At 35.0% G+C, this 16,672-nt stretch overlaps 2 protein-coding genes across 3 annotated transcripts in view; both read left to right on the top strand.

The window, feature by feature from the left end:
• Window positions 1-1,348: 1,348 nt before the first annotated feature.
• LOC111485513 (germin-like protein subfamily 1 member 17) lies at window positions 1,349-2,803 on the top strand. Its single transcript, XM_023132437.1, has 2 exons — window positions 1,349-1,510; window positions 2,170-2,803. The coding sequence occupies exons 1-2, from the start codon at window positions 1,384-1,386 to the stop codon at window positions 2,706-2,708; spliced, it is 666 nt and encodes a 221-aa protein (XP_022988205.1). The 5' UTR covers window positions 1,349-1,383; the 3' UTR covers window positions 2,709-2,803.
• A 3,899-nt stretch (window positions 2,804-6,702) lies between these two features.
• The window catches only part of LOC111485374 (1-phosphatidylinositol-3-phosphate 5-kinase FAB1B-like), a 20,697-nt gene continuing 10,727 nt past the window's right edge, over window positions 6,703-16,672 (top strand). For both annotated transcript variants that reach the window (XR_002718660.1, XM_023132231.1), the window contains exons 1-6: window positions 6,703-7,377; window positions 7,970-8,665; window positions 9,339-9,492; window positions 9,670-10,017; window positions 11,089-11,970; window positions 12,198-12,529. Coding sequence is in view for 1 of the 2 variants with exons in the window: in XM_023132231.1 (XP_022987999.1) it covers window positions 6,794-7,377; window positions 7,970-8,665; window positions 9,339-9,492; window positions 9,670-10,017; window positions 11,089-11,970; window positions 12,198-12,529 (2,996 nt within the window). In the remaining variant the exon portion in view is untranslated. The remainder of the gene's footprint in view (window positions 7,378-7,969; window positions 8,666-9,338; window positions 9,493-9,669; window positions 10,018-11,088; window positions 11,971-12,197; window positions 12,530-16,672) is intronic.

Below are 16,672 nucleotides of genomic sequence, written 5' to 3'. Positions count from 1 at the left end.
TTCGCAACTCCAAGTTTCTCGATTTTGACTCTCCTATATCTTGCTTGTGGAAAACAAGGTGTACACATTTTATCATCTCTCACATTTCTAATACACTCAGACTACCAAAGGCATTCCATCCGAGATCATTGTCTTGTTAAACTAGCGTTCACACCCTATTCTTATTCTGTTTCCACTACTTACACTCTATAGGAAAAATCACACATTCAACCATCTGGAGTTATTGTACAGTAAATCAAGCATATAGTCACAAATGCTCTACGGGGCGATAACATCCATCAAGCACTTGGAGCATAGATACACAAATTTTCATCCTCTACTTTAGCACGATTATGTACAAGTAGTAGAAAAATAATTCATTACATCATGCAAGGAGTAATTCAGTTATGCTCGTAATAAGATTGACAAATCTCATGCATATCTAATCGTCACCAGTTCAGGTCAAACTGAATCTTGTGGATAATATTGTGATCTTGTGGTCAAACCACCTAGATTTTTGTGTAGGTGTGACATAAAACAAAGGCAACGAGTTATAGGTTCAAAATCTTGTGGATAATATCATGATCAAAGAGCGCATTAGATATTTACCTAAACCGATAGGTTCTACCACGACATGACCCAATTATACTCTAAAGAAGAGTTCGATGTTAGCTCAGACGAATCAACAATGCTAACAGAGCTAGTTTCTACTCCTTTCTTCTCCTTTATCGTCATTAGTCTTCTCAACACAACATTCTCAAATGCCTCTGGTTCGATAGGAAATTAACCTATAGCCAATGACTAGTTCCGCTATGACACTACATGTTCGATTATCTTCTTCTAAGCATATCAACCCTCCCTTTTAAAAGTGAGATTTCCACTAACTTGACGAAACGGGAAATATCACTCGTAAATGCATACAACCTAGCCATTCTCGCTTGTTGTTTTCAGGGGTTCCCCACTTTATGTGGGTATATATATATATATATATAGGATTCGTCGAGAATACCAAGTAGATCAGCAACTACAGGTTTCCCTCGTCCTGTGAGGGAGGAAGGGTTTCGAGATACCTCGAGACCCTTTTTCTTATATTTCGTCATTAGCAACCTCCTCTTTAAGACATATGCTTGATGAGCGTATGATCCCTAATTTAGGGATAATCATATTTATGATTCGACATAGTAGATGGATAGCAATAGCGTTGGTTCATAAGAAGATTTTAAATGGGTATTAGGTAGAAATTAATTAGTACTAATTTTTCAATTAAATGAAGTAGGTGAAGAAAGGTTTCATGGTTGGAAAACATTATCGAATTGAATTGAATTGAATTAATGTTCTTAGCTTTTGATTTACTTCCTATAAATTAAACTCTTTCCATTACAAAATCTCTCATCAAATTCAAACATGACAAGTTTTGGTCTCTTTTCAGCTGCTTTACTTCTGGTTTTGCAAGCACCAATGCTTGCCTTTGCTTATGATCCAAGCCCTCTTCAAGACTTCTGTGTTGCAGTGAAAGACCCCAAATTTGCTGGTACTTTAATTCTCTTTGACGATTTTGTTTCGGGTTTGTCGCTCATACTTTCTTTAAGAACTAGAAACGTTTGATTATGGTTTATGCTTCTTGTTTCTTGTAAAACGAAACCGAAACCCAAACCCAAACCAAAATGTATTTGAGAACCGGTTTTCAAATTTTTTAAAAATTATATAACAATACAATTATCGCGAGTTAATGGTATGTAACACAATTCAAGTTCCAACGAAAAAATTGGAAATAATAGGCTAAATTCATAACAACCCAAATCCATTGCTAAATATTGTTCATATTGGCCCTATGGCCGTCAGGTTTACAGTTTTAAAATGTGTTTGTTGGATGATGGAAGTCCCACATCGACTAATTTAGGAAATGAGTCATGAGTTTATAAACAAAGAATACTCTCTCCATTGGTATAAAGCCACATGAGCTTATGCTCAAAGTGGACAATATCATACTATTGTGAAGAGTTGTGTTCGTCTAACAGTGTCTACTAAGGAGAGGTTTTCACACCCAAAGGGTTGATCACCAAAGGTTTGTTGTTGAAGGAAGATTTGTCTTTTCTTTGTCTGAATCGCGAAGACACCTAAAGGGTCGGTCCGACCAGACGTACCTCGGCTAGATTGAATAACGGATTTTATTTTTTTGTTGGAATGTAGTATTTGTGAATGGAAAATTGTGCAAGGACCCAAACCTTGTGAAAGCTGAAGACTTCATGTTCCAAGGACTCAACATAGCTGGAACCACAGCCAACAAACAAGGCTCAAACGTGACATTAGTAAACGTGGAGAGACTTGGTGGACTCAACACCCTTGGCATCTCCTTGGCTCGACTTGACTATGCACCAAATGGGCTAAACCCACCGCACATCCACCCACGAGCCACTGAAATTCTTGTGGTTTTGGAAGGCACTCTCCTCGTTGGCTTTGTCACCTCCAACCCCAACAAGCTTTTCACCAAAGCTTTGAACAAAGGAGACGTGTTTGTCTTCCCCATTGGCCTCATTCACTTCCAGCTTAATGTTGGACATGGCCCAGCTCTTGCTTTCGCTGGCCTTAGCAGCCAAAACCCTGGTGTTATTACCATTGCTAATGCTGTTTTTGGGTCTGTTCCTCCCATCTCCAACGCTGTTCTCACTAAGGCCTTCCAAGTTGATGACACTGTCATTCGTGCTCTCCAACACCAATTTGGAGCTTAAGAACATAGTTACTAAGTACATGGTTTTTGAATAATCATCCTTCTCTAAGATATGAAATTCAGAGATAAAATCAGAATAGAGATGGGTTAGAAGCACTCGTATGACTCGATCATCTCTGACCAACCCAACCAATCTAGCTTTGGTTCGATTTTAAATATTTAATATTTATAACCAATGATGTGACCGTTCAATGTAATATATACCATAAATAAATATAACTTTTTAAATAATTTAAAAAAAAAAATAATAATAATAGCGAGACAATTCAACTCAGTTCAATCATAAAACAAGAGGTTATTAGTTAATTGTAACGACCTAGGTTTCTACCAATCTAAAGTCGATACAATCATAAGTTATACTCTTATGCGAAATTAAACATTTAAATTGTCATCGTGAAGCATAAACTTCATATTAAAACAATGTCATGGACTTGCGTGTTTGAAAACATGTTTAAAACAGGATAAGACAATAATAAATAAAGCAAGTAAAACATTAAATGTAAAACACACTATTCTAACCTAAGTCTAAGAAATTAAAATACTACTATCCTATGAACATGTCATGGTCTCTGATTACGATGTCATCATCATGTACATGAGTGTCTTGCATCTACCTATAATAGAAGTAACACATGTCTTGAGTATTTCTAATTGACCCCGTTATTGGTGTCAGGAAATGCAAACACAACTCATGATCTAGACACCTTTTGTGTAGTACTTTACTATATACTACCCACACGTGCAAGCATGGATGTCCATATGATTCGCACCTCCAGACTCATCATAGTCGTGCTAGTTGTCTATAGCAACATCTAGAGGTCAACAGACCCCGTAGTGTCATGGGTTGTCAAGACTTACGAAAAACGTTATAAAAAGTTTACAATAACATTATTTGTAAGTAATATCCACTATTTCTTGTAATGTATATTTCCCGCCTCTCACCTAAACCCAACCTAAATCCCTTCCATGTCACACTTTATTTATAGTCCAAGTACATGCATATATATATATATATATATATATAATGCATGAATGACAACATTTATAATATTTTATCTTTTTTCTAATAGAAATTTGAAAAAATGAAAAATTATGGATTAGAAAATTCTTTGTAATAAATATTTTATTTTAAAAATAGAGATAATTAACTTTAGGAAATTGATTCCTACAAAAAAAAAAAAAAAAAATAAATAAATAAATAAATAATAATAATAATAATAAATAAATAAATAATTTTTTTTTTGTAGAGATGATAATTAAAATAAGATAGGAGGGCGGGGACCAGAAGATTTTCACGTCCTGATCCATAGACATCTCTAATCTTACTGTTCAATCTCGACCATGGTAATAAATTTTGGTAAAAAATTTATTACCAGTAAATGTATATTATTTCCAAATATTAAATATCCTGAAATTAATAATTTGCCAAGATTAAATATATATTAATTATTTAATGAAATTATGGTTGAGAAGAGAAAAGACCAATAAAAATAGCAACAGCATTCCTTCGACGTGAAATGGAAACAAAAAACAAAATTCAAAAAACTTCTCTCTCTCTCTCTCTCTCTCTCTCTCCCCCAATTGCTCGAATGCCCAAATAACGCAATGCGAGAGAACAAAAAGTGCGCAACGGAATGGAGAGAGAAATCAGAGTCGCCATTACCAGATTTCCAGAACGCGATGAATCAATCAACAACGACAGAGTTAATCTGAGAAACAATAACAAATCGCCTCAATTTCTCCTCCATTCCACTTCTTTTATCCAAATCTATACCACTACAGGTACACCTAAGGATTTGAGAATCTGCAGTCACAAATCATCTGATTTCCTGTTTCATGAATTCGTTGATCCGTTGAATCCATTTCTACCATCCGCATTTTTCCTTCTTCGTCCACATTCATCGATTAAGGTTCGAATCATGCACTTCTGTTTCTTTTCCTCTATTTTTTCTTTTGTTAGGTCTGTTTTTCCGTGATTTACAGAGAGAGAGAGAGAGAGAGAGTTCTCGATTTGTTTTACGAATTCGCATTTTCCGTTTCGCTGATTGTTCTTCTTGAATTTTATGATTCTGCTATTCGGAATATGGCATCATTCAACGCGATCTCTCAATAACCTATCTGCGTTCTTCTGTATCTGCTGGTATCAATTCGAGTATTGATTGCGTTTTCCTTCTGTTTTCCTTCTCTATGCGTATCAGATTAGGACGGAATGAACGTTTCGTTGCGTCAAGTTCGCTGGATTCACTCGCCTGGAAAAGAACACCGTGTGTGATTTGGTAATGTTATTAAACTTTAAGATTTTTGTTCTTTTGAATTATGGCAAATGTGGTGAGAGTTTAATTATTATTATTATCATTACAATGTCTTACGTTTACTATTTGATTTGAGAACTATGGATATGCAAGTTTACTCCATGCTAAAATTTTTATTCTAAATAATATGATTTAGATTATTTTCTTAATCAATTGACTGAAATTTGTTTGAATCATTAGGGATGATTCTAACCTAAATTATATTAAAGACAATTAAAAGGAATTACAAAGGTTGTTTTTACTATTTTTAATTTTGGTCATTCATGATATATTTCAACACCCCCAAATGCTTATTTCATTCTTCTGTAATCATCTAAAAATAAATGAAATTTCAGTTGATTAAGTTACTTATGGATTGTTTTTATATATTTATTTTAAGGATCCAATTTTTCTTTTTTCAACCATGTGAGACAAATAACTCAAATTTTCAATATTTCAGTCAAAATTATAATATATTATCAGTTTGAAAGAAATTATTCATAATTGATATTTACGTTTTCAAGATTGAAGCACGCATGCGTTTTTCTTTTCTTTTGTTCTTAAGTTAGTGAAGATTCAATGATAGATGTATAATTTCATTTAGTCTATCTATATTGATGATTAAAGTCGATGCATCATACTTATTATTATTATTATTTTTCTTTTTGCAGGAGTGAAGATTCAAATATTTGACTTGTTACTCAATAAATAATATATATCTTAATCAGTTAAGTTATTTTCAAGATAAAATATCTATTATCATTTTAAAATCAATATTTCTATCTTACACTCTACCACTATTGAACTTAAAATTATGTACTTAACATGCAAGAATAACTTGTTATAAATAGTCGGTTCAATTTTGGGATCATCCAACAACAAAATTATACAAACTGTTTTTTTTTTTTACTTTAATTTAAAATTGTGTTCACATTTTTATTTTTCTTGTAACATTATGTTATATTTACTAATAGTTCTTTTTAAGTTCATAGAGTTGTATGAGTTATGAGGTATGTAGTTAATTATTATTATTATTATTATTATTATATTCTTTAAATTTAACTGAGAGATATCAAATTTATCTAGTGAGGCAAAAGTTTCATAGAGATTTACCTCGAAGAAGACATAAAATTTCCATTTAAACAGAGAACGAGGTAGAAAATGGAAAAATATTGATCCAAATTAGCTAAATGGGGTCGAGGATGGAGTTAGTCCCACTTCATCCCTCCCCGTCTCTAACCCCACCCCTATTCCCGCTCAAAGTTCTACCCTGCCTCACTTTTCATATGTTTTTATTTATTTATTTATTTATATAGATTAGAAATTTATTTAAAAATTAGTTAAACCTAATATTTTTGAATTTTTAATTTTTTTAAGGATATTTTACCTCTTTTAATAAAAATTATCTACTAAAATTCTTTAATTTTTATATATATATATATGATGGAGAAATTTGGACGGGTAATTTTGGTCTAATCCGCATAGATGTAAATTGAAAATTGTACTAGATAAGAATTGATTAACGTCTCAACGGGTTCGGTAAACATCTCTATTTTTTTATTTTTTTTTTATTTTACTTAATTTGTTGGCCTAAAAATATATGTGATATGTACACATTGGGGAAGGGATGGCCTAAAAATAAAAATCATATTTCATTATTAGTAACCTAACTACCTTGTGATGTGCAGAATTTCGTAGCGTGATTTAATATTATTAGATCGAAAAGGTGAAACGAGGTGGCGGATGGGCAGACTGGGATGAGCGGAGTGGGCGCCGGTGGATTCCACTTCTTCAAATGGGCCATCCTGAGAACAAATTATCCGACCTCGTGGGCTTGGTGAAGTCATGGATACCATGGCGCTCCGACCCCGAAAACGTCTCCAGGGACTTCTGGATGCCCGACAAGAGCTGCAGAGTCTGTTATGACTGCGACTCTCAGTTCACGTTTATCAACCGGCGGCATCATTGCCGTCGCTGTGGGCGAGTTTTCTGTTCCAAGTGTACTGCAAACTTCATTCCTTCTCCTTCCACCGATCCCACGAATGCTCGGGAGGATTCTGAGACGATCAGAGTCTGTAATTATTGCTTCAAACAATGGGGGAAGGAACCGTCTGCCTTGCTAGATGGCAACAAAGCTACCTGCTCTGCTATTAGTCTGTCATCTTCATCCACCAGCATTGGTAGCACCAAGTCCGGATACACCTGTCAAAGTGCAATCAGTAATATTCCTTCAACGCCTTGCTCAAATGATCGTCAATATTATGATCCCTTTTGTTCTGTATCCATCGCTGATGAGCAAGACAGTTTAAGAAATGGGAAGACCATTAAACGCTCTACTTCTCTGATGACTTCATCTTCTAGTTATTATGGCTATTGCAGGTATTCTCTCCGGTGTTGATTTAAGATTCAACGTTTAATTCTCATTTGTCTCTAAATAAACCTTAACTTAATTCTTTTGCATTGAGCGGTAGTTTATCATGATATCTAGATAGATAGTGTTCGTATTCGAATTTCTTAAATTTTATATGCTTTAGTATTGATAACTACGTGTAGGATTGAAGTGTTGATATAATATGAAGTTTACCATTATCCAACTGGTAGGATGAGAGGTGATTTAAGTTCTTAATTCATGCGAGAGGCGATGCTATTGTGTCCCAGTTATTTTAATTCTCTTGAAGCTCAACCTGTGCCCTTGTAGTCGTATTCTTACGCAATATGCTTTAGCCGATGCAATTGTGTCCCAGTTATTTTAATTCTCTTGAAGCTCAACCTGTGCCCTTGTAGTCGTATTCTTACGCAATATGCTTTAGCCGATGCATGCTTATAACTGTGAATAGAGACTATGATACGGATTTTTCTATCATTTTATTGATCAGATGTTTATATTTCAGATCATCGTTAATTGTTGTTGCTCTTATATTTTTGTTTCTATCATTTTATTGATACGCAATATGCTGTATTTTCTTGTTAGGAGTGATGATGAGGATGGTGATTATTATTATGGAATGTGTCGCTCGGATTCCGAATCCAGGCATATCTCCCAGTCTGGTCATTATTATTGTTCCGCAAACACTGAAGAAGGTTTAAATCTTGAGAGAGAGAACATGAGCACAAAGGGTTCACCTGTGAATTTTGACACTCAGAGTCCAAGGGGTGATGAGGAATCTAGTGAAGACTCTGACGAAAATGATAAAGGCTCTGAATGTGATTTTCCTACTTATGGCATGCAAAATAAAGATAATGAAGCTATGGATTTTCAGAACAATGGGATTCTCTGGCTTCCTCCAGAGCCAGAAGATGAGGAGGATGAAAAAGCTCTTTTGTTTAATGGTGATGATGATGCCTGTGCCCCAGGTGAATGGGGACATCTACCTTCTTCCCAAGGCAGTGGGGAATGCCCCATGAAGAGAAAGTCCAGTGGGGACTACAGGAGAACTGCAAAAAACGTGGTAGAAGGGCACTTTAGAGCTCTCGTTAGTCAACTTTTGGAGGCTGAGAATCTTCCTGTCGGTGATGAACCCAATGAAGATGGTTGGTTAGATATATTAACATACCTGTCCTGGGAAGCAGCTGCAGTTCTGAAGCCAGATACGAGCAAGAGTGGAGGTATGGATCCTGGTGGATATGTTAAGGTTAAATGCGTTGCTGGTGGAAAGCGTACTGAGAGGTAAGTTAACTCCATGGACCAATCATGTCAGCTATAATTTATTGATATTGAATGTCTGTTGATTGCTTGAGGATTGGCTCAATATTTGACAGAGGACCAGGTTTATATTCTAGCGAGTCAGTGTTTTTTATTAAGGACTATAGATTTCATTTTCTGACCGAGATAAAGTGCTCTCACGATTCTTTTTCTTTTCTTTTCTTTTCTTTTTTTCCCCTTTATTTCACTCCTCCTAGGAGTTTATTTCCTTCGAATATTTGGTGTATGTTTTCATTCTTTTAGTAAGAAGTTTGTTTCTTGTTCAAAAAAGGTTGTGTTCATAGTCGAATCACGTTACTTTATGCACTTATTGACTATGTTGTTAGAGAAGGAGATTAGCATGATCTTATGGAGTTTGTTGTAATTTTTTTTCGAATGTGCTAAACGAACTCTTCATATGGGCTTTTTGAGAGAATATAATATGAGCTTTTAGAGAATCAATTGGTATCAAAAGGTTCCTTATTTTGAAATATTTTCTCAAGATTCAACCTAAGTATTACAGAATTGCCAATACATTTTGTTTACCACGTTGTAAGAGTATGACTCCATGTTGCGTGTTCATTTTACCATTGGAGTTATGGTTATTGTGTTACTGTAAGGGTTTTTGTGGTTTGATATGACTACTATTCCTTTGCAGTATCATTGTGAAAGGCATCATTTGCAAGAAGAATGTAGCACACCGGCGGATGACAAAAGAAATATCTAAACCACGCTTTTTTGTCCTTGGGGGAGCTTTGGAGTATCAACGTGTTACCAACCACTTGTCAAGTTTTGATACTTTGTTGCAGCAGGTTTCAAACTGTTTACCCTTATCCTTTTCATTAGGTTTGTATGTCGAAGTTTTATTCTGTAGATTTCAACTACTTCAACTCCTATGTCTTGTTGATGTACTTGCGATCACTAATTATGAGTTTATGGCATTTGGCATACTTCTTTTCATCATGGGTTCTTTGTATGTACATATACAGGAACTTGACCATTTGAAGATGGCTGTTGCTAAGATTGATGCTCATCATCCCAACGTTCTTTTGGTAGAGAAATCAGTGTCTCGCCATGCTCAGGAGTACCTCCTCTCAAAAAAAATCACTCTTGTTCTAAATGTTAAAAGATCACTTTTAGAGCGTATTGCTTGCTGCACTGGGGCAAATATAGTTCCTACTGTTGATCATGTTGCATGTCTGAAACTTGGTTACTGTGATGAATTTCGTGTGAAGACATTTGTTGAAGAGCATGGTAGTGGTGATGGCCAAGCTGGCAAGAAATCAACGAAGACCCTGATGTTCTTTGAGGGATGTCCAAAGCCTCTATGTTGTACTGTAAGTCTATGTTACAACAAGAAGTATGATTTTAAATGAGAACAAACAAGATATGCAATCGTGGTCATAATTATTTGTTTCTCTAAACGAAAGAAAAAAAGAGCATACAAAAAAATAAGTTCCCAAAAAGGAGTCTGCCCTAACTACATAAAAGACTATAATCCAAAAGAATACAACCAATTTCACAATTATAAGAAAGCTGAGTGACAGACACCTAGAAGGTGGTGTTAAACCTAGCCACCTCCCAAACTTCTTCTTTCGGTCTCTCAATCTCTCTAAAAATTCTATTACCTCTTCCAATCCAAATGTCCTATAAAATAGTTATGATATTAGCATGCCACAAAACTTTGCTTTTCGGGTGGATTCGAAACTCTTCTCCTAAAGGGTGGATTCGAAACTCTTCTCCTAAAGGGTGGATTCGAAACTCTTCTCCTAAAGGGTGGATTTGAAACTTTGTCTTTGTCTTTGTCTGGATGGTTGAGATATTTTTCATTTTGCATGGAAGTAGCCGAGTCGTCTGTGAGAAAATGGGATTAAAATGCTTTCTGATACTTATCTAAAACTATCTTGTAATTTTAATTCTTGCAGTATACAGATCCATTATAATAGATCCTCAGTTTTAAATTTCTCGAGTGGAAAGTAAGTTGGTAGGTATTGCCTTATAACTTAGGTCACAATTCTAAACACAATTGGATTTAAGGCTGTATTTAAAGGTTGTGCTAGTTTCTTTACAGTCTCTTGTAGTTTTTTTTTTTTTTTTTTTTTTTCCTTTTAAATTAACATTTGAACTCTTGAACAACTTTAGATGACAATAAAAATTTTAGAACAGTTTTTTTTTTTTCTTTCAAAACTTGATTTAGATTTTGAAAACATTAGTAGGAAGTAGATAATAAAACAAAAAAAACTGTAATAGTTTAGTTTTCAAAAGGATGTGTGAAATTGGCATGGTAATACAAATCTACATTAGACTTTTTCTTTAGAACTAGCCAGTGCTTTCCTCTGCAATGTTTATGAAAAAAGTTATTAGATAAAACCATCTGAAATAATGTAGACAAATTGTTTTACCTTCAGATTTTGCTCAGGGGTGCCAGTGGGGATGAGCTCAAAAAAGTTAAACATGTTGTTCAATATGCAACTTTTGCTGCCTATCACCTGGCTCTAGAAACATGCTTTCTGGCTGATGAAGGTGCTTCAGTTCCAGAGCTCCCATTGAAGTCCCCAATAATAGTTGGTCTTCCTCATAGTCCATCAAATATAGACAGATCCATCTCCGCAATACCTGGTTTTACTTGTCCATCGCCTGTAAAGTCTCCAGAGCCAGAACCCAGTATGGAAACTGGGCAATCCGGAAACGATGCTGTTCCAACTAGAGACTCGTCTATAATCAGTCATAATGTTGACAATTTGAACTCTTTAGAGCCTTCCTTGAGGCTAGTGAAGTCCAATGCTACCTCCACTAATTTGTCTTTTCTGAAGCAGAACGTTTCTACCGCCGACCGTAATTATATGCTTTCCTCCAAACTAGCCTCCGAGGCAAATAGAAATCCAGACAGTGAAGAATATTCAATGGGCATGATGACTATCAAGGAAGAAGCAAAGGAAGATGCAAAGGAAGATGATGATACAGTTTCTAGTTCTGGTAAAGGTGTGCCTTTGACTCGTGGTAACTCTATTCATATACGCAGCAATTCATTGGATGCAAATACCCAAGGTTCCAATGATTCAACATGTCAAAGAACTGAAAGCCTTATTGCTAATCTAGTGACCACCAAATCTTCAAGGGAAGATTTCCCCTTGTCTCCTTCTGACCAACAAAACATTTTGGTGTCTTTGTCAACACGTTGTGTGTGGAAGGGAACTATTTGTGATCGTGCTCACCTATTACGAATTAAATACTATGGGAGCTTCGACAAGCCTTTGGGCAGGTTCTTACGAGATAATTTGTTTGATCAGGTAATATAGTCTTCTAATGATTATTAACTATTGGAAAGCTCTCATGTATAATATTCCTCAAGGCTCCTGGGAAAGGATTTATTTACCTCTTGTCTTTTAGGTTCGCTCTTCACTTTTTATTAGTTATATGCTTATCGGTTTCTTATATTTATAAAAGATCAGGTAATAAAAGAAATGTTGTTTTCCTTGACTGAGTATTATCTATATTATCTTTTCTCTTCTTACAGAATTATCGATGTCATTCATGTGGTATGCCATCTGAGGCACATGTTCATTGTTATACGCATCCACAAGGCAGCCTTACAATATCTGCTAAGAAACTCCCTGACTTTTTCTTACCGGGGGAACCTGAAGGTAAAATTTGGATGTGGCATCGGTGTCTGAAGTGTCCTCGGACTAACGGCTTCCCTCCAGCCACCAGGAGAGTTATCATGTCTGATGCTGCCTGGGGTTTATCTTTTGGTAAATTTTTGGAGTTAAGCTTTTCAAATAATGCAGCTGCCAGCCGTGTTGCAGGTTGTGGCCACTTCCTTCATAGAGATTGTCTCCGGTTCTATGGGTATGAATTTTTTTCGTATAATTTTACTTCTTCAGCGATGAAGTGTGATTGTCGCTGCCTGGTTAGTTCTGAGCTTGACTAGAAATCAGCTAGTTTACTTTATATCTGATTTTTAATTTCCTAAACGTTGCCTATGTTTGTGTATGTTTAAAATTCCATATTGAAATGCCAATGACACAAGATCCACGACTTTGAAAGGTAGGGAGATGCTTTGGATGGTTGAACGTAACTTGTTAGTTGTTACTGCATTACCCATCATCGACCTAGTACCAACGATATTTATGTTTTTTTGTTTTAATTATTATTATTTTTTTCTATTTAAACATTATACTAGCATAGTTGAGGAGGGAATTTTTTAATTAATAATTTTAAATAATGAAACATCACACTTTCATTGGGAGATGAAAGAACACAAGGGCAAACAAAAAGAAAGCTCACAAAAGTGAGCCACCCTATACAAAGGAAAGACTAAGAGTGTTATTATAAAAAGACTTTGTCACTAAAGCATAAAGAGAAACGTAAAATCTAACAAGGAACAAACATCACTCGAATACCTCTCCATACTCCTAAATAATCTATAATTTTTCTTGCCCCAGAGATCTCACTAAATAACTGGCACCCCCACCTGTTACAAAAGAAATCCATTTCTTTCAAGAAGGTGAATGGAGAAGGAGATCATCTGATGTCTCTTTACAACCCTGGAAGTTGGTAAAATAGAAACCTAACTCCTCGAATTGTAACTTTGGAAGTCCCTTGGTTAACACATTAATTATTGCTTTGTGGTTGGAAGATAGGTAATGCATATTACTTCAGCATCAATCTCCTCATTTATGACATGTTTATCAACCTTGATATGATTTGTCTGTCCTATCATGAAGGACTGGATTATGAGCAATAGAGATGGTAGCATTGTTGTCATAATAGATACGTATGGGAGTCATCTGAGAGAATTTCATTTCTTCCATAGTCTCTTCAATCCATATAGCCTACAAATACCATTAGTTAATACCCAAAATTTTGCTTTAGTACTACTTTTGGCCCCACACTTTGTTCTTTGCGTCAGGCAACTAAATTGTCTCCAACAAAAGAATAGTAAAGGGAAATAGATCTTCTATTTGTGATGATACTTGCCTAGTCAACGTCAGTGTAAATTTCAACATGTAGGTGGTCATGTTTCTTAAACACTATGCATTTTCCTGGAGTTCCTTTCAAGTATCTCTCTTAAACTTCTTTGAAGTGAATTTGGTCCCAGGCATGCATAAACCAACCAACCATACTAACTGCTAAAGCAATGCCTTGACGTGTATGGGACAATAAATGTCTTTCCGCACTTCTTTGGTATTTATCCTGGTCTTTTATCTATTCTTTTGTTGCAGTTGTAGTTTTAAATTTGGCTAGTAGGGATTTCTGCAGGTGTGCAACCAAGTGATCATGTCTCTCAAAATAGATCAACTATATACTTCCTTAGATTTACCAAAATGCTCCTTTTTTACCTAGAAATTTTTTTTCCTGGGAAATACTTCAAGATCCTCGAGTCTTTGATGGAATTCGTTTGCTAGATTTTCTTTCAAAATAATCAGTCTTGCCTCATAATTACCAGTAAGGATAATGTCATCAACATATACTATTAAAACACAAATCTTATCATCTCTAGTGTGTTAAAAAATAGTATGATTTGCTTGACTATGAAGGAATCCATAGCTCGGGACAACTTTTCCAAAACATACAAACCATGATCTAGGAGACTGTTAAGGTATTATGGAGATTTCTTTAACCTGCAGTTTGTTAACTCGAAAATACACCTCAAAACTAGGTGGTAAGTTCATAAAGACCTCTTCAAGATCTCCATTAAAAAATGCATTCTTTACACCAAGCTGATAAGAGGTCAATTTGAATTAACAACAATAGACAAATAAACGCTAATAGAATTAATTTTACCAATATTAATGGACTCCCCATACCCTACTTGTTATACTGAACAAAAAAACTGGACCAAATGTTTCTTATCAGTTTCATATGATTGAGTAAAGTCTTTAGCAACTAATCTAGCTTTGTATCTTTCAATGCTACCATAAGCTTTTCACTTTGGAGTAAACACCCATTTGCAACCCACTGCTTTCTCCCATGTGCAGTTTTGTTTAAGAGCATTCATCTCTTCCGTAACTACTAATTTCCAATTCGAATCATTTAAGGTCTTCCATATATTCCTTAGAATAAATAAGTTGGTTATCCTAGAGGTCTATGATAAGAAAGATAGCTTGCAATAAGGTATTTGGTGTCATTACAAGTATTTTTCTTCTAGGCTATCAGGATGTCAAGATTAGATGCATCAGTATCTTAATAATAGCTAAAGAAATGAGAATAGAAGATCTGTTACCTGAATCTTTAGAATTATTTGTCGGAACATTAGATTGGTTTTGTGTTGAGTCCATTGTCTGGTCATGGTTTTTTTGATTGAATGGTTGACCAGTTATATCATTGTGTAGTATTTCTTCCTTTAATGAAATAATTTTTGATACTTGACATTGAAAGGCTAGAACTCGTATCCTCAGGACAAATGATGTTAGGAAGAGAAGAAGTGTCTCAAACTATCTTTGTAGTTGGATATCTCTGCCCGAAGAGAATTTGAACTAAGAATAAATTGATCTTCCCAAAACGAAACATCCATACTTTCAAGATATTTGTTGGTTAGAGGATCGCAACATTTATAACCTTTTTTTTTTTGTGTGGAGACAATCTAAAAAATATGCATTCAACTGCTCGAGGATCAAGCGTAGATCGACAAAGAATAGGAATGTGAACATGTGCAATGCATCCAAAGACTTTGATTGATAGCTTCAATACACAAGATACATCATGGTTTGATACTGTAGTCACACAAGACACGAACCTTCTTAGGTGACTTGTTCAATTGATTAGAGGCCTTCTTTGTGATAGTCTAGCCTCAGCCTCCAAAGTAAAACTTTCAGTAGAACTTGTAGGTTTCTTGAGAAACCTAACACTGACAACTTTCTTCCATGCTAGCTTCAGGGGGAAAAATGCTTCCTTAATAGGTGGATGAGTGGTTTTACCAAGAATTCTACCTCTAATTTCATCAAGTTCAACATTGAGGTTGACAATGAATTTGTAAATATGACCATTTTCTGCAGATTTTTTTGCGAGGCTTTTGATCTTCAGTTGACTTCCAGTCATACATTTTAAAGAGATTGAGATCTTGTCAAATTCTTTTTAGGGAGTGAAAGTATTGCGTATATGTGTCGCCTTCTTACTAGATGTCACCCAGTTTGAGAATCCTAAGACTTGTTATACATAAATATTAATACATCTTGGTGACAATATCCCATATTTCATGTGCAGTAGTGCAATGCAATAGTTGCAACTTATTTCCTCCACCATAGTTTTCAACATCCCAACTGGAGGAATATAGCCAATCTTTGTTCATGAATTTTCATCCACACACTTTGGGATCGACACCAAAAATTACACCATTAAACCGAATGGTAGGAATTTTGACAGTAAGACTATTAAGATGGATGCGTTTATCCAAAACTTTGGCAACGGACTTATTGGTCAACATTATTGTTGAAGAGGTCCAGAACAACTAGGTTTTTTTTTTCAACTAGGTTCATTGATGATTGAAATTTACAAAAGTTATGTAATATATGTGGTGTTTACAAAAGACCTTCCCAATTTGCAATAAGGAGGTATAACTCTAGGAAGTAAAAAATATTAGATAGTTTACACCAAGAAAAAGCTTGGTAAACAACATTGTCGAAAAGTTTTGTATAAGTCTGTCTTTTTTGCGAATATTCTCTGATTTCTTTCTTTCCACATATTCCACTTGATGAGATTTTTCCATAATTGGGCTTTTGCATTCTTGAAAGGGTGTTACGTTAATGTCATATGCAATAAATCCTTTACCTCCCTAGGAAATGTGAGATGACATCCGAATATATTAAGAATCGTTGTCCAGAAATTTTGAGCGTATGTGCATTGTAAGACATTATTTTTTTTGAAGATTTTCATTTGTGCTAATGGCTTTATGCGCTATTTCCAAAGGAAGAACTTCACCTTTTTAGGTTGATGTTTTTTTTTTTTTTTTTTTTTTTTTTTTTTTTTTTTTTTTTTTTTTTTTTTTTTTTT

The sequence above is a fragment of the Cucurbita maxima genome, unplaced genomic scaffold (assembly GCF_002738345.1).
Source record: "Cucurbita maxima cultivar Rimu unplaced genomic scaffold, Cmax_1.0 Cma_Scf00010, whole genome shotgun sequence".
NCBI classification, from domain to species: domain Eukaryota; kingdom Viridiplantae; phylum Streptophyta; class Magnoliopsida; order Cucurbitales; family Cucurbitaceae; genus Cucurbita; species Cucurbita maxima.
The sequence above is the reverse complement of the archived record's forward strand: the minus strand, read 5'-3'. Positions and strand labels throughout refer to the sequence as shown.

Excerpts from the sequence above, each read along its gene's own strand:
- LOC111485513 (XM_023132437.1), top strand. The coding sequence starts at position 1,384 with ATGACAAGTTTTGGTCTCTTTTCAGCTGCTTTACTTCTGGTTTTGCAA. Across the intron at positions 1,511-2,169 it reads GAAAGACCCCAAATTTGCTG|TATTTGTGAATGGAAAATTG; the intron begins GTACTTTAATTC and ends GTTGGAATGTAG.